Source organism: Chiroxiphia lanceolata, chromosome 5 (assembly GCF_009829145.1).
Source record: "Chiroxiphia lanceolata isolate bChiLan1 chromosome 5, bChiLan1.pri, whole genome shotgun sequence".
NCBI lineage: Eukaryota > Metazoa > Chordata > Aves > Passeriformes > Pipridae > Chiroxiphia > Chiroxiphia lanceolata.
Genome location: NC_045641.1, coordinates 43,894,035 through 43,912,317, shown reverse-complemented (window position 1 = coordinate 43,912,317; position 18,283 = coordinate 43,894,035). Strand labels below are relative to the sequence as shown.

Genomic DNA, 18,283 nt, shown 5'->3' with positions numbered 1-18,283 from the left:
TGTGGCTGTTAAAAACAAACAAAAAAATGCCAAACAGACCACAAGTACTAATAATGTAGCAGCAAACATAATTAAATATGGAATGTATGCAGAAGAGTTACATCTGGATGGATATATTACTAAAGTAATGCACTGTGACCAGTGAAATTTAGTATTTATCTTCAAGTGATAAACCCTTTATTTAGTGTTTTCCATTTTCCTTATATATATATATATATATATACACACACGCACAGTTTGTGAACTTTTCATATTATAGGGGACAGAGCTGTAATTTATTACACACATAGAAAAAATTTATATATATATAAAATACATATAAAATTAATATATAACCTTTTATGTATAGCCTTATATTCTAAGGAGATATTTCTTTATGTATATATCCTCTTTTTACTGCCCTATGAGACGTTACGCTCTATTTTTTAAAAGTCATAAATTACATTATTATTTTCTACTTTTCTACATTAAATGGAGAGATGTGGCAGTCCACAGTGAACCTTTTCTGCAGAACCTCTTCTGTGCAAGAGGTGCTGCACCTTGCTGAATGAAGGAGCAAGCATCGCTCTTGTATATTTTGAGTTATATTTTGAGTCTTGTTATATTTTGAGTCTGCTTGTACCTCAGCTTCTCTGGTCACATAAGTATCAGTAAAGAGAATGGAACATGTAAGTGGAGTTTTCTCTTGTTTCAAGAAAGAGTAAAAAGGTGTGACAGCAATTGGATCTGGAACATGAAGTTTTGAATTGTTATGGACACTAGACCAGGTTGTTCTCCTTCAGCTGTGTTCGCCAACTGCTGCTCTGCAGCTCAGTGGCAAAGGAATTCTATAAGAATCACGAGGCAGGGCTTCCTCAGGTTGTTGGCCTTGTAACACTTTGCTGCTGAGAGAGGCAGGATTTTGTACTAGATTTCCCCCTCACCACCTTCTTTTGGGTTGACAGGAATGAAAGCTGACTGCAAAATAGCCAGTTGTATCACATCACTAACAATATGAAGATGTTCTCACTTAAAAAACTAAGGAAAAAAGGGATTTTCTCCCAGCATAATTTGCAGAAATGAAGAACAAAGACTAGCATTTTAGCTGACTACTTCTGTTATTTATCTATCTATCCATCCATAATTATTTTAACAAAAGTCAACAGGATTGTAGATGCGATCACTGTGATATTAAGAGCATCTGTTGATGCATAAATGGGAAGGTTTTATCCTTTCATTTGACTAGAACATAATCTGTATAAACTAGGTTTTGTCTGTATTTGTGGACATTTGTCATAAAATTTAAATAATAATAGAAGAAATTCACCATGGGAGGTGTTGTCAGTTCCAAAATAAGAGCTTGTTCAGTGAGAATGGTATAGATGCAAATTCCTCTTTGTCCCTGAGGATCAGATTCAGTGATCAAGACCTCTTCTACTAGTGTGTTCCTGTGAAATTTAAGGATACCAAATGTTCTTGAAATTGCAACTCTGAGTCAACCACCATCCCTGTCTTTCTTCCTGCCCTGACCACCCTAATTCCATCAGAGCAGCGTTGCCATTTATCCCATGCTGACAGTTAGTCACCTCCAGTGGTTTGTTAATATTTGTCACTTGAGGTAAGAAGAAATTGGCTAAAATACAAATATCAGGTGTCAAACAGAGAGAATATAAATCTTTAGATCCTGGTAGCTTGAGCAATGAAACTTTCTCTCAGCTAATCACAGAGAGATTTTTAGTTTTTTATTTTTTTATATATAATTCTGATTTTAATGGACTGGCAGAACTACAGATCATATTTCTAAATCAGTAAGACGTTTATTTTGGTTTCCTCAAAGTTCCAACTGTCACAGCGCAACAGGGGGAGAAAATTATGAACCATTTCAAAATAAAGCTATTATTTGCAACCTTAATGCTTTAACTGTAATTTTTGTCGTTGTTGAATTCCTTATTTAATACAGCCAGGCAGAACCTATCTACCAGTCTTATGTGCCAACACGTTTAGCATTTTAATTGGTGCTGAATAATGTGTGTATTTTGACTGAAGTTTGTAATAGAATGCTAATTAAAATAAATTATTTTTCAAGAGTGTAACAGGCATATCAGACCACTCTGAAGTTAACATTTCTTGGCTATTTGTATGCAATTCTCAAATTTCTCAGTTTCTACAGTTCCCTAGTTTGATTCCTATCACAGTAAATTGTAGAACTCAACTGACTTAAGTACAAAGTTATGCTGATGCTATTAAAGCAATTTTTAAAAATCCCAGCTCTGAACTAAGATCAGCAGCACTGAGTATTGTTTTCACCTGGACAGATTGGACAGCTTGTCCAAACCTTCAGCATATTACTAATGCTGAGCACTGAAATAGCTTAGACTTTTGCTACTTTATCCAAGTATTATATGAAGCCTGATAAAAGCGCATAAATTTGACTTTTCAGTGAAAATTTTGAAGCTTCATTTTATCCTTATGGGAGTTTTTTGTGACACTATTATTACAGTATTTGATGTCCTCTTGAAACCTTCATCATCCCTTATAGGTGTAACACTTTAGCAAAAGCCTTGCTCAAATGCTGAGTGTTTCCTGTATTACATAGAGTACTCTATTACATACTATTATGTAGTAAAATATTTTATTCATGGCTATAGTCACAGGATTTCAGTTCCAAGCTATGAAATATTGGGCTTTCTTTTTTTCTTTCCCTAATAGTAGCATCTGTCTCTTTGGCAAAGTCTTCAAGCAGTTGTGCTGGTGTTGGATTTAACTTTGGACTCCAATATGCTGGATTGCTAACTTAAGTTCTTATACTTTTTATTCTTTGGCATTTTCTTGTAAATAATTTGAATTGGAGGAGATTGTTTGCTCCATAGAAGCAAAAGGAGTAAAAAGCCAATGGTATTGTTACCAGGATAGCCACCTGGTCAAGTGGTATACTTGCCTGTTGTTAGCCCAGCTCTGAAGGGAAGTCAAAGCTGCCAGATCACAGCTCACAGCATCCCCTAACAGGAGGCAATCTAGGTTTGTCTATGCAATAAACTTTTGTTATGTTGTTATGAAGTCCAAAAAAAAGAAAATTCATACTATAGCACTGACGTTGTTATCCTGACAGAAACCATTGGTACAGGCGCAGTTGTGCTGGCAGAAGGGACTTTCTGTTAGCTTTGCCTAGAACTTTGAAAGTAAATTGTGTGTAGGTATGTATATGAGTATATAGTTATGGATGGTTTGGCGAATAGCTCCTGTGTGCTCCTTCTACAGCAGAGAGCTCTGCTGATGTAGGACCTGTCAGTGCATGGAGGGAGGCTCTGCAGCACAGGCAGCTCTGGGCTGGGCCTACCCAGCATCAGCCTCCCACCTTTGTGAAGCACCAGACCCCTGGTCTGTGCAGACTGGAGTGCAGGGACTGCAGCCCTTCTTAGCTTTCTGCACAGCTTGGGAGAACATTACTCACATTGTTCAGTTCTTCTTGTCCTGGCGTCTTGTCTCTTCAGGATTTTGTCCTCAGTAATTTTTTGTTCATCTTTATTGAGAGGTGGGGTTTAAGACAAGTATGTTCCTTTAACTCTTATAATTTACATACAGCATGAGTTTTTCAAGGTTAGTTTTGCCCCAACAGATTAACTATGAGACACTTATCTAGGAGAAATCAATTGCATATTATAAAGTATGTGATTTTGTTCTGTTTTTTTCTTAGGAGTAAACATACCTTCAAGAATGAGAATTTCCTCCGGGTTTGTTGAACTTCATTGTAAATTCACTTGGAGTATGGATATACTAGGTGACTTTGCCAGGCATTTGAATGAGATAGATGAAGAGCTGTCCCTTATATATAATTGAAGACTCTGTACAATAAATTGTGTTGTTACCAGGTATTGTTTCTTTGCAAAGTTCAGTTAGATTTATTTAGCTAGTAATTGGTCTAAAGACTTTAAGTCAGTTTCTTAAGTGGGGGAAGAGGACGGAAAAGAGTTATGAGCAAGCAATCCAGAAGAATGGCTGTCATTTCTCTGAGTAGATATGTTCCTGGTGAGGATGCTGTACCCTCCTTCACACTCTCAAGTTAACCCTGCCTCCTTCCTCCCATGTAGCCGATGCCCTCTGTGAACCTCCACAATCTGCTACTTGAAGTATAGGGAGTTTACCAACATGCTAGAAAAGTCCTAAGGTGGTGGGGTTTCTTTGTTGTTGTTGTTGGGTTTTTTGTTTGTTTTTACTTCTGTTTTTATTTATTAACATTTGTAATATAAAATATAGCAAAATATTCTATTTATAGTAGTAGAAAGGAGGCCTTGTCTGAATGGAGTTTTTAATTTTCTATCGTTACTTCATTTCTAGTAAGTGTTTCATTATGTTTCCAGCTTCTGTTACAAGTATTCCTCCTGCCCTCCCTTAGCTTTTCCCTGTCCTAGAAAGGGTAAGAAGTTCAAGAAGAGTGTGTAATATAATTTTTTATTAGGACTCTGTATGGGTAAAAAGAAGCCATCACTTGAAACTTTCGCATTGATTTCAGCTATAAGATGTTCCCTTGGGTATGTACACATGCAGTCCAAAGTAATTTGCCTAAATTAAAACTGGCTACTTTATTTTGTAATTGTAAGTAGTGGAAATGCTTCTACAGTTTCATGTTATTTGTCCTTTGCTTTGCAAAGCTTCTTGCTGAGGCTGAAGATATACTGAAAGTAATTTATTACCTTACTTTGCTTTTTTTCCATAGGCTGTATTGCTATTTTTTAGTGCCTGTGGTGCAAGAAATTTTATAATTTACGAAGGTGTTTGAATATGGTCTTCCTGAACTGTTAATTTAGAATTGACTTCCTGGCAGGGGATTCTTACCTTTGGCAATTGAACCTCCAATGATTTCTGTCTAGTTTGTGTTGTATGTTCATGACATGCTTTGAGTTGGGTCTTTTGTTTGTTTGAGTTTTGTTTTGAATTATCAATTATTAATTTTTTGGTAGTATTGCTTGTTTTGTGGGGGGAAATCTTTAGTTTTTTCAAAAAGCTTAAACTGAGGCAAGGAAGTATTATTGGTAGAAATTAACATCAATGAGCAAACTAAAAAGAGAAAATTATCTAGTTTTAAGTAAAGCTTATTACTGATGATCTGAGAGTTTAGAAAAAATTTCAGAAATATTATTTATTTCTAACTGGATGCACTCAAATATTTGTGCACTTCTATGAGTTTTCATTAGGGAAGTAGATATATTTTCCATATTACTTGGAGCAAACAAGGGTTATTTTTGGTTCTTTTTCTGTGTTTTCTTGAAATGAATGGAATATGGAGAAAATATTTTTGTTCTGTACTCAATTCTTTATATGTGGAATTGCAAAATAATAAGTGCATTGAATGTACTCTGTTTTACAGTGTTTTCTCAGACCATGAGCAGCACTCTGGGAAAAAACTGACATATGAAAACCATGCAGTTTCTCATTATACGTGTGAAAGAGCTGTTGTAAAGTATGATATAATTTCTTTGCATAAAACTATCTGTTCAGGATATCTTGAGATATACCTGTGGACAGAAGAGTTTATTATTTCATGCCATCACAGCAATGCTAAATCCTGATAGAAATAAATAAATAAATCTGATTAATCAGACCATAACTGTAAGTGTATCGGGATTTCAGTCAATTTTGTACAGATAATAATATAAAAAACCCCACCAAAGTTAGCAACTAGTTTTCATTGTACTGTACTGGCCTTGTGGCCTCTATAAATTCAGTTAGCGTCAGGCTGAATTTGTTGTTTTCAAGACTTGAAGTGCTATTCCCTTTTAGGTGAAAATGCCTGTTTTGCTAAAGATTACAATCTGATAGTGTGGCTTGGTTTGTTGGCTGTGAGTTTGTATCCTGATACCACTCCTGCTGATCAGGTTCTAAACTGAAGGGTGTGCTACCTTCAGTGGTGCCTCATGGTATTTCCGAGTCAGATTGGATGTGATGCACTTACAGTAAGTGCTTTAAATTTTTGGGTTTAGCTTAGGCATTCTTTTAAGAGCTGGAGAAGACTCAGGTGCATAAGATGACACGAAAGACTTTTAATTAGGTGCAAAATTCCATATTACAAGTTCTGAAAGAGGACTGCTCAAGCTAGAAATGCTTAGTAGAACTTTGTTTTAGATGCACCAAGTTGTTTATCTGTATTTTACTGCTTGAATGCAAAACTTCAATTAAAGTTTGCAAATAAATGATACCAGAACTACCTCATCAGATAGCAGGAGCAGAAAACCACAGTTGGCACATGTCAGGTTGTTGCTGTGCTGATTAATATGCATGCAAGAGGAGAAGAAATGAAGAGTGCTGTCATTAGCTGAAACTACAGGGAAGTTTTCTTCAGTAGGGAACCGATGAAACAAATAGTGGTTTAATGTATTTACTGTTAACCTAATAGACCGGAGACTCTGTTTTATGTGAGCCACTCATTGACTGAAAAAAATAAATTCAAAGCCATAGACGTGATCTGTGAATAATTATGGCCTACAAAAACAACAATAAAACAAACAAACAAGCAAAAACAGAGAAAAAACCAAATCCCGGACAGTTAAATTTAGCATATCCACAGTGAACCATTTTTGCTCGAGGGGAGGTTCACAAGAGGAGGAAAAAAGCAGTGATAATGATAGTACTATTACTTCTGAGAAACTTCCCATGATTTCTGATAACCAAAAGACACAGGAAAGCAAGGTCTGATAAGGTGGGAGACTACTCTGTTATGCCTTTGCTCTTTGGTCTGTTTGAGCTTCATGCCCTACTTATGACTAATTGTTTGTAGTTGTTTTAATCACAGTATCAGAAATGTTTCAGTATTGGTAGACAAATGTACCATGTGTTCACAATTTAAAAGATTATTTTTTAAAAGTAGACCACACCAGTTTTTGTGATTCATTTGGAAGCTTACCAATGTCACTTTTTCATATAAACCTATCTTAATTATGAGATCATTTAGATATGCATTTGGAAGCTGTTGTCTGTATTTTCCAAATTTGTAGCTCTTACAAGATTGAAGACTGTTGATATCCAATTGAGTGACAGAGGCTTGTATTTTTATTTTTTTTTCACTTGCGGGAATTTTTTATCTCTATAAATAAAACTGCTCAGGCATCTTTATGTAAATGGATGCAATTTACTCAGATTCTATTCTTAACCATCATGAAGCAAAGGGAGACTGGGATGCAGTGTTTATTTCTATCTGCTCTGTGAACATTTCATGGGAAAACATTTGGGAACAGGCAGAGGTGATAAGGTTATGTGTAAGGATTTTTCACAAATTGATCAAGTACCACCCACAGAGTTTTGGCTATTTTGCTTGACAGAAAACAAATATGAGCAATTATGACTTGCTGTTTGTGACATCATTTATAAGCTAAATTTAATTTTCTGCTGAACATCCGCTGGTAATGTCATGGTAATGACTTCCTATTGATTTATTAAATCTGTTCCTTCTCCTTATTTGTAACTTGCATGAAGTTGCTCAAATGTGATTTCATGTTATTACTAACGGGCTGTGAATGGAAAGACTGTGCACATTTTAATTTTCTTCTTAGCTTTGCTCAGAAGTAACAATTTAAAATTGATTGCCTTATAAAAATTTATTCTCTCAAAATAAGCTATAGCTCTGATGTCTCTCAGAATAGTTTATTTTTTTCAATTATGAGACTTTTTACTACATTGCTGGCAACATATAGAATTGTTGTTTATTAATTGTATTCAAAGTATTTAAAGTACTTTAGAAAGGGGGTATTTGAAGGAAAGGCAATATCTAGTTCTTGAAACACTTCATGTGAATAGGCTGTGGATAGAAAAAACTTTCTATAAAAAGAACTTTTTAAAAATAAAATATTATGCTGAATGAAAGTGTTGGACGTGAACTGATTGGTATCCAAATGTAAAGGAACTCTGGACACAAGTTAGATAAGTTGAAAATTTGAAGTGGTCTCATTTCATTTCCCTCTTACAAATTTTGAAAGTTTAGAATTCAGTTCATTATTTGCTTGTCTGTGTTTGATACTTTGAGTTTTGACAAACATCGAGGTCTTTGCCTTGCTTCTATAAGTATTTTCATGTTGCATACTGCTCATAAGTCTTTGAGAATGTAACAGAAGAATCTCAAGAAGACTTTTACAAGAAGACTTTTCTACTACTCTGACTTGCAATGTTAGTGGCAGTTTACCAAGACACAAAGCATTCTTTCACAGCCTATTTGTCCAATGCATTGAATTTTGGATCAATTTTACTGTAAGAAAAAAGTGTTTGGTGAGATTTTTACTAGCTTAGCATTTACTCTGTTTACTGAATTGACAGCTTTTCCTCCTTGAGCTGGAAGAATCTATTTAGGTTGGGTTTAAGAGCAAAATTTGTAATCACTCTGTGGGAGCTTAAGCTGAAATCTCTATTTTCATTATGAAGTGGAGCAATGTTGTTTGAAAAGAAACTGAGACAGACCAGCCTCAGAGTAGAACTGTTTTTAGAACTTGGCAATGTCTAATAACCTCAAATTGTTTTAAATTGTTTTCCTCTCCTGCTCCATTCATTTAAATTAATTTTAAATCATAATACTTGAAATATCAACAATTTTTAAATTTAAGTACCATTGAATGTTAAAGCTGTTTTTATTAATTTTGAGTACTTGAAGATTAATAGATTATCCTTTGTACACTGAATTTGCAAAGCACAATGCCTTTAAGCAAAGTCACAGAGTATCAGTTGAAGTTTACTTCAAGTTACATCTGTTTTGACTGTGATAATTAGTTACTTGTATCATTCAAAGGCAAGAAAGTACTTCCCAAAACATTCCTATAAGTAGCTTTGTTAACGTTAGACAAATGATACTAGGTTTATTTACAATGAGCTTATTTACATTGGTGTCTGGGAAGACCTGTTTTCCAACCTGGATCTTACCCACACAACACAGGGGCTAAAGCAAAATAAAATTAAATCGGAAATTCATTCTCTGCCTACCTTGTCCAAAAATCAAGCCAATTGTATTCTATTTCATTCTGTGCTAACAAGTGACTCCACAGTATACAACTCTTTGGAGTAATTTGAAGTTGACATAACAAAATTTTTCATATTGAGAAGAAAATTAAATTCATGGTATTGGAGAGAAAGATGTAATTAAACCATCTAGTTAGGAGTGGGAAACTTCTGGTTTCACATCCTTTCTCCTATGGAGTTTTTATTTATTTTATCCCCTTATGTATATAAAATATAAAGCCTCTCACAAGAGCAGGACTTACTTGCTCCTGACTGAGCATCCTAACCATTGAACTAAAGCTTTCTGTTGACCAGTGACAAAACTTGAACAACATGGCTGGAGGGAGTACCCTTTTTTCCACAGTTTCATGCTTTTAAAAGGCAACAACCTGTCTGACAAGTCATTGCTCTATAAGTCATGAGTTTAAGTAGACTTGGACTAACAAGGCCAGTTCTCTGTAGTCCAGTGCAAATGTTATAACCATTCCAGCATTTTATAGAACAGCCTTGGATGATTAATGTTTGAAATCTGTAGTTTTATGTCTAGCACGCTTTTTTATTTTTTAATGCAACCCGGTGTCAATGCACATCACTGATGTATTTCAGTATTAGTTGCATCAGCCATTTATTATTTGACATGCCTAGTTCATTTGCCTAAATCAGTTATTAAGCACAGAAAGGAGAGCTGAAAGGAAACTGGAGGTATCTTCTTGTTATTTTATCTGTTTATTTCTTCATATTGAAATCAATGGAAGTGATACCAGAAAATACCGTGGTGCTATCAAACCTTGAGAAGGGTTCCATGTGGTTTTGTAGCATTGTAAGTTAAGGTCTGAAGTATTTGTAGGTGTATCTACTCCTGTCCCTATCAACCCTACACTCTGCACTTCATGGGTTCTTGCTTGGGGGCTTGAGATGTCTCCTTGCAGAACTTAACTGCACAGTGGAACTTTTAACCCAGAGAGGGTGATAAGACTTTCTTTACCTCTTACGACGATCTCTGTTTTCAGCTGTTCCCCACCCTAGACCCATGGTCTTCTACTAACTCTTGTTTGTGGCATTTTTAGTTTGCTCCAGTGCTCTGCAAGTAAAACAAAAAGCCATTCCAGGTAGATGGTGGGTACAACTTGTCTCTTGCTTTGCTTTTTCTCATTGACATTGGTATGATCAGGTTCTTATTAGAGAGGTGTCTCTGCCCAAATTAAGGTGCAAACAAGACCATATGCCGGAGTCAATAGTACAGATTTTATTTAGTGCAGTAAATGTGAGGTAAAGAGAGATGGAAAGAGATGAAAACAGAGATTTGAGGGAGAGAAAAAAAGTGACAGAGAGACAGATTAAGTAGAAAAAATATCACCACTCCATGGATTCTGATCGTCCTGTTGATCCTCTTCCTGTGATCTCTCTGGTGGTGAGAGTCCCAGTCTTGTCAAAGTGACGGTTGCAGTCTGGATCTGTTGAGGGAAGCCCAAAGTGATGAGGGAAGAAGCATTTAAAAGGTTTATTTTGTAAATGTGGATATTTGTAATATAATTAGAAATAAATATTAACTACCTCAATTTACTTCAGTGTAAAAATAAACTAAAATTATCTGAAGGTAGAAGAAGTTTTCGAAGAAGTCTCAGAAAGTCATTAATAAATCAAGTAAAGTTGTTGTGAGGGAGCTTCTAATGAATTAGTGATGATTTAATCTTTTATGACTCAAAAATGCCATTAAGAACTTCAAGGCACAGACAAAACCAAAGTGATTGGAAAGTTCATGCTCTGTCACCCTGGAGCAATGTTTATACATCAAAGTTATTTCTCTCAACTTTACATTGTTTGTTGTTTCCTTGTCCCATTTTCTGAAGGAATCAGTTTCTCAACAAGTAATGTCACTGAATAAACAACTAAAAACTACCTTTTATGCTGAAGTAAGAGGTTAATTCATACTAAACAAAGGTTTCATACTATGAAGTTGGAAGGAACCCTTATGATCTTCTAATCACATACGAATTTTTCAGCCATATGACTGCTCTGAGTGAATTCCTTTGTCAACCTGAGCTATCTTTTTTGAAGAAGGCACCCCTCAGCAATTATATTAATTTGAGCTTTAATTCAAACTCTAGTGGTACAGCATGTAGTTCCTCAATCATATGTACCTGAAATATGTACCTAAAGACTGCTGAAATTACCCTTATTGCCTCATCCATCACAGAATTCTCTCTTAGGTCAGAGCAAATTGAAGTGTTATGAATTGGGCCTCGTACAAAAAGCAAATCTGAAGGCCCTTGTGTGTGTGCGTATATGTGTAAATAGGTGTTTGTTTTTTTTAAATTAAAAGCCAGACTTTTCTACCTATCTTATTGGATGATTCTACTTAAATGAGGATAAAGCCAGCTGAATCTTCAAATGGTGTTTCTGTATTAAAGGGTGATGGCAAAACTGAAGCGCTGCACCGGCCCCCTGCTTCAGTCTTGGCAAGAAGTTCAAAAAGGAAATCAGAGAATGAGAGCAGATCAGCTGTGCATAATGAGGACAAGCAAACAGGCATCTCCTCCTCCCTGGACAGTGCTTTGGAGCACATTGTGGGACAGCTGGATGTGTTAACTCTAGTAAGTATGCAATAACAGATAACACTTGCAGTGGAAAATGACAATGCTGTCAATGGGCAAAAAACCCCAAGAACTATGTTAATAAATCAGAACAGTAAAGACTGTGAGGTTATTTTGAACAGTTTTATAGTCAACTGACTGTTTTGGTGTTTTCCTTTCAGTAAATATTGATCGCATGTATTGTGTTTGCTAAAGTGAAAGCTTCCTGATACATAATCATAAAGATTGTTGCACTTTTAACTCTGAAGGGACAGAATCACTATTTTTCAGTAGTGAAATCTAGCATAGATTTGTCAGAAGCCAGTTGTTTAGCAGACATTGTCGAATTCCAACCTGAACAATCATGTACTAGCAGGGGATGAACAAAATAAATTACCAATGTACCATTAAATCCCTTTTCAAACGTAGTGCTCAAGGTGTTGGCTTAGGTAGGAATCTAAGCAGTGGAATAATTCCTAGTGTCAGTGAAACTGCACAAATACTAGTCTCAGTGACTCTGAGTCACTTGTTTGCAAATGCTCAATACTTTTTAGCAATGACAGATTTAGTCAACCCATGTTTTAAGATACTACTCTGTAGTCTGTAATATATTAACATTAAGCCAACTAAAAAGGGAGCAGCTAAGAGGGTTTTTTTTTGTTTTGTGTTCTTTTGCAATACATATGTTAATTGAAAAAATAGGTTTTTGGAAGTATGGAGTCAAGTCATCAGTTGAAAATTATTTGTGTACTAAATTGGATTAAAAAGAAACTGTCAACCTGCGTCCAAAAAACTACCTTTTCTGCTGAAGATAGTCTCTTAGAGAATACCTTTTAATAGTATATTTTTTTTCTCACTTCCTTTTTTTGGGATGCCTTAAAAGTTTCTTTTAGGTTTTTGGAAAAAATCATTTGAGGTCATCAGTGATGACTGTTTTTCTACTGAAATATGGATGCAACTTTTACATAGTATTTCAGAGTAATTTATATTACACGTGTGTATTTCTCTCTCTCAGAGAAATTTGTGAAAATATTTTGTGAAAACAATTAGAAACCTTTAGACAATCTCCGTGGATACCAAGCCATAATTTTTAAATACAGTTATAAATAGTGGAATAGCTAAGGAAAAGCCATTTTATGATTTTTTTTTCCCCTACTGAGTTAAAATTACTTTTCTTATGTTATTATGTTGCACACTTTTATAATACTGTGTGAGTAATAGAAAACCAGTTGAAATTACTGTGTCCTCTTCATGCAGACAGTTTCAGTCTTGGAACACCGTCTGACTTCAGCTGAAGATAAATTGAAAGAATGCTTAGAAGATCAGCAAGTATTACTTCAGGGAAGACAGGACAAATAAAAGCTGAACATTAACTATATTGGTGAATATGTTTCTGCACTGGATTTTGCTATAAGCAAAAACATCAAATCAATGTAATAAAAACTGAAGAAATTAAAAAAAGAAAATTTTAAACAGTTGTGGCAAGTAGATATTCTGCTTATATATTTAATGAAGTGTAGCACAATCAAAACGTAATATTTTCTAAAATCATTTCCATTGACTGTTACAGGACTCTTATTTCAACCTAACAAGATCTTTGAATATAACTAAGCCACTAACTACATATTTTTAGATGAATAGCAGTTGTTATGGAAGTCCACTATGCAGGTTTTAAACTTGGGCAAGGGTTGTGAAAATAATATTCTTTGTGCTAAGGCAACATTACTCAAACACCTAAATTAAATAAGACCTAACTCAAAAAATGCCAGAAGTTTTCTTTATCCCGTTACATGCTCTCAAGTATTTTACCAAAAAATAGCAAGTTATTCTATATCTTCTAAACATTTTAGTAATGATTGTAAGAAGAGGTAGCATGAAAACTTTTAGTCACAAATATGAAAATTCAGTCACTTAAACTTTGAAGCATCTGTGTGAATTCAGCTGCAAAACTGATGCATTCTGCTTATCTCATTCCCATCAAAAGTAATTTTTCATATTTGGAAAATTAAAATCAACTTCATACTTCTGAAGAATATATTTGAATCATACACAAAATCCTAAAAAATCTAGGTCATAACTACAATAGATTCTTGCCCTACAAGCAAGTCCACATATGCTCAAGCTTTGCATGCTATGAGTGTCCCCCATCAGGTAATGCGTTATGAACACAGATATAAGTCAGAAAAGACTTCTCAGTGTATGTTGATTTGGGTTTTATTTTTAATAAAAATGCAAATCTTAGATGATTCTAGGTTTATTTTTTAATGGAAAACATCTAATTTCCTTATGTCTATGTATTATTTTTTTAAATGGCAATTGCAGAACACCTGTTGTAAATCCATAGTCAAAACTAGGTAGTCATCCAATTTCTGCACCTTCACATGTATGTTGAAAAATGGGACAGTTTAAAAGGGGGGAATATTTTAATCCAATTCTGCAACTGACTGTATACAGATAAAGCTCATTTCCCAGTCTGAACCTCATTAACTTCAATGGAGTTCAGCTTAGGTACAGAAGCTCCCTGTGAAAATACTGTTGCAGTTCACACCACAGAAATGTGCAGTCAATTTTTCTTGTATAACTTTTTTTTCTTAGTAGCCACCTTCAGATAGCTGGACATCACCTCACTTTCTTGGTAAACTCTGAATTTTGCCAACAGGTGCTACATATTTTCAGCTTAGTCATAAGTACTACTGTTTATGGCAAACAAGCAATTTCTTATAAAAATTTTGGGTACAATTATTTTTATGCAGCATTCTAGCCACAGATTTTTTGTGAAAGAATGATCTTATATATTTCAGCCTGACCTTTGATTATGCAATTGTTTATAATACTATATAACACACAGTTATGTAAATGCTGTCTTTTAGATCAAATGTACTTTGCATTTTGCATTTGCAAATACTCTTGTAGTCTTTTCCTGTTCTTGTCTCCATTAGAAGACACAAAACCATGTAGCTATTAAATTTTTTTGCTTGTTTCTTTTTCTTTCTTAGTGGACTATATATATGTTTTAAATCTGTAGAGGGTTTTTTTTAAGGTTTTTCAGGATTATTTATCAACCAGATTTGGATATTTGTTTTACTTCTGTATTTTTTAATAAAATCTCTGCTGAAATTTTCTTTTCTGCCTTAGCTCCTATCACTGTTCTTTCTTCCTTTTCAGTACCTGTTCTCTGGAGCATTCACTACTTAATCCAGTTTATTTCTCTGCTGTTTGTGAATCTGGTGAACTAACATAACAGTTCGAAATTAAGACATATTCTTGTCGTTCTGTGAGACAGTCTGTTGATATTGGAACTCAACATGCAAGACACTTGTGATTTGTGTATAACTAGTCGTGGTTGGTTGAGAACAGGACAGATATATTTTCCTCAAGCTATGATGGCTCTCCTAAAACACAGCAAACATGACGTTTCTTTTAAAGAAACACTGATGTGGGCTAGTTATCTTGTTCTCTTGATCCATATAATTTCAAATAAAGTTACAGAATAGAAGAGCTTCCTTTAAAAGCACCTGAAGAGGCTGGTTGAACTCTCAGAAACACTTACTCTGGGGTTTGTACTCTGTCAAATAACTGGTGACTTGACTAATTTGAATTATAAAACTAGAAGAAAATGACTGCTATTTAGCCTTGGTTGTTCTTTTGCCCCATGGGGAAAAATAATTTCATGGGTCTATAAATCATGAAAATTATATATGCATATTGTATAGATACAATACGCTGTATTGTATCTATGTCTGCAGTGAAGTACTGAGAACCCATGTGTATTCTAAACAAGCTGAACCATGTACCTGATGTAGTACAGTTTTCCTGAAACTTAAATTATGCCTCTGATAGTAAATGTAAATAGGCCACACTGTTGGAGAAAGACTGCTTCCAGCATTCAGGCCAGCTACTGCAGAAATGGCTCAATTACTTATTAAAAAGAATAACCACCCGTGTGTGAATGATCCCCAAGGTTTGTGTGGTGAGAGAGAGAAGGTGGCAGCAGGAATAACCTCTCCTGCCGTCGTTGCTGGGAGACTGTCTCTGAAGGAACCCAACTTCAAATTCCTTAAGTGTCAAAGCACTATGCAGTAACTCAGCAACTCTTTGCAATGCACTTCTGCAGACATTTTGAACCAAAAATGCTCTTCCAAATTGAAAGAAATTACGCCAGTTATTACGGTGTCTTAAATTTTATTTGTAATTCCCATCAAAATTTATTGGAGTTTAATGGAATTTTTTCTTGGCTAGTGCATAAATTATGATGTTGAGGCAATAAAGGTATTTTTCTCAGTTTTTCATTTTGGATGGCAGTAGGTATTTCCTCTGTGAGCACATTTAGAGGTTCCTAAGTATAACTGTGGGGGTGAACACCAAATGGCAAAATGTTGCAATGCTATACCTTAAGGCATTTCACTTTTTCTTTTGATCTGAATATAGTTTCTCAAATACCAGGGGAAAATCAGACAGAGACATCAGTTATGCCAATAATCCATTGTGCTTTATGGGCCAACCTGACAACTCAAACTGTATTCTGGATTTTCTTTATTATTATTTTTTTGGAGGTTGTTTAATTTCTTAATTGACTTTTTTTTTTTTAAAACACACCACTACATTCTCCACAAATCTTCACTATTCAGTATTTACTTTTTACTATTATTGACATATTTTTTATAAACTTAGGGTTTTGGAAAACCAGTTCCTAGACGTGAATGTATCTGAACAACTCCCTTGTCTTTGGGGGATTGTTGTTTCTTGCTTTTACAGGTGTAATATAATATTTCATTGTTTAATTATCACCTTTATGATGAGAAACTTAGCCTGTAGTTTTGAATTTTGATTAAATTAATTTCAGGGAGGAAAAATTGTGGTAGAATAGGTTCTCACTGCCATTTTTGGATGTCCTGAGCAGATCTGTGTAGCATGAGGAATTTGAAACATACCACTTCCCATCTTTATTTATATTTATTTAAATAAATAAATATGCGGTCATATTTTTAGGGTAAACAATGTTCTCTTTTCTTTCTAGAAGTCTTATTACAGTGTTGCTGAATTATTTTCATTGCCATTTCATAGCATATAATCACTCTTGATTTTTCTATTGAATACGCAGCTAGGATGTGACTATTTCCTGGGACATAGCTTTATGTAACCTGTTTACCTTGTAAGACTTATAAGAATCAGAAATTCTATACTGATTGCCCCAAACAGTTAATGAATATGTATGTTCGCATTGGATCCAGGAACAGAGTGTTTTTGTCAGAGTACCCCCTCAGGGACTTTTGCAGCTTCGGGTGGATAATACAATTGAAGCTGTTTCTTTGTGAGAAAATAGGTTAATGACTTGCCAAAAGGCAGATGTTAATTGGAAAAAGTGCATACAAGTCCTTTCCTTTACAATGTATATGGGTTGCATTTGTTATGACTTGCATCCAAGAACAGGTGCAATTTCAGTTGACTCAGCTAGCAGAATGTGCTGAGTACACTCCTCACCAATTTCACCAAAAATTTGAAATCTTGCAGAAAAAAAAGAGTTTCTAAACTAATCAACGAGTGACAAGCTGCACTTATTATCTGTTACAGAGCATATTTATAACTTAATATTGTACCTATAGTTAAACATCTTAATAATATGATACTAAGGTCTTTGATTGTTTATTGGTGTTGTCAAATTTTACTGATGAGCACTGAGAAACCTTATATTAGACAAAATGTGTTATCCATTCCAAATTATTTCCTTTTAAGACAGTCAACAGTGCTAGACAAGGTACCACCAGTGTATTTGTAAACACAACTTAAAGCAGAAAAACTGTCTTTTCACTAACACATTTTCTGCCATGAAGCTACACAATCTGGCTAAGGTCTTTGCTTTGCCTCGCTTCATTTTCTCTCTCTATTCAGAAACGAAAATTAATGAGACAGGTGGAAAAAACCCATGTGGGTATGTCAGGGTCAGAAGAGCTGCTGTTTGATAGTTTAATAGTTTTATTCAAGAATCCCTGGGAATTTCTAGGCTACTCATACAGGTCCACTGCAATAGGAACTTTGGTGTGGATCCATGTGCCTAGCCTAACTTCGTCCTTCAAAAGTCACTCACCTGAGGAGGGCTGAATGTAAAATTCCTCTCTTTAGGATGCAGCAATGATCTACCCCAGTGCAGGAATCCCCTGTTCAAGAATCCCCTGGGAGCATTGGCATTAGTGGGGGTACCAAGACTGCTGGTGACTGGGGTCATATGATTTTCCCATGCCTGTAGTAAAGACCTGAGCATCAGAGCGCTCAGTGCACTTGCAGAAGCAGGAGTGGACTGAGGAGAAATACTGAGAGTCTCAATGCCATCTAAATACAGAATTCTGCAGCTCCAAGTAGTAGGTTTGTAAGTCCCTTTGTGGCCTGTGGCCTTACAGACGCGGCTAAAACAGAGGGACAGCTTTTCTTCAGGGCTGCTGAAGAGGAAGCAGTTGCCAGAAGAGAAGACAACCCTTGGTTATCTTTTTCATCCATTTGTGCTTTTTACTGTAATGAAATAGTATCTCTGTCTTGAGTTTTTTCTTCCTCCTAATTCACAGAGGAAATCCCTGCTCCTTTGAGACAGATAAAACCTTAGGACCCAGAGAAAGTAGCAAGAGCTGGGAGTCTCTGTGCTAAAGGGTGTCGCTGAACTCTCTTCTGGCCACAGTGGTGGAAGCCAAAGGCTTACAGTGTTTATTCCAACACCTGTATCAAGTGTTGATTCTCTCAGAAGATTCAGAAAAAGATTCATAACATTC

The 18,283-nt window shown here is 35.3% G+C and overlaps 1 protein-coding gene across 2 annotated transcripts in view; it reads left to right on the top strand.

The window, feature by feature from the left end:
* Positions 1-12,998, top strand: part of POC1B (POC1 centriolar protein B) — a 49,839-nt gene extending 36,841 nt beyond the window's left edge. The window contains exons 11-12 of one of the 2 annotated variants that reach the window (XM_032688262.1): positions 11,364-11,546; positions 12,783-12,998. In XM_032688262.1, coding sequence (XP_032544153.1) covers positions 11,364-11,546; positions 12,783-12,884 — 285 coding nt within the window. In that variant the 3' untranslated portion in view covers positions 12,885-12,998. Of the gene's footprint in view, positions 1-11,363; positions 11,547-12,782 lie in introns of those variants that run through there. The other variant, XM_032688263.1, reaches the window with a different exon arrangement.
* The last annotated feature ends 5,285 nt before the right edge of the window (positions 12,999-18,283 follow it).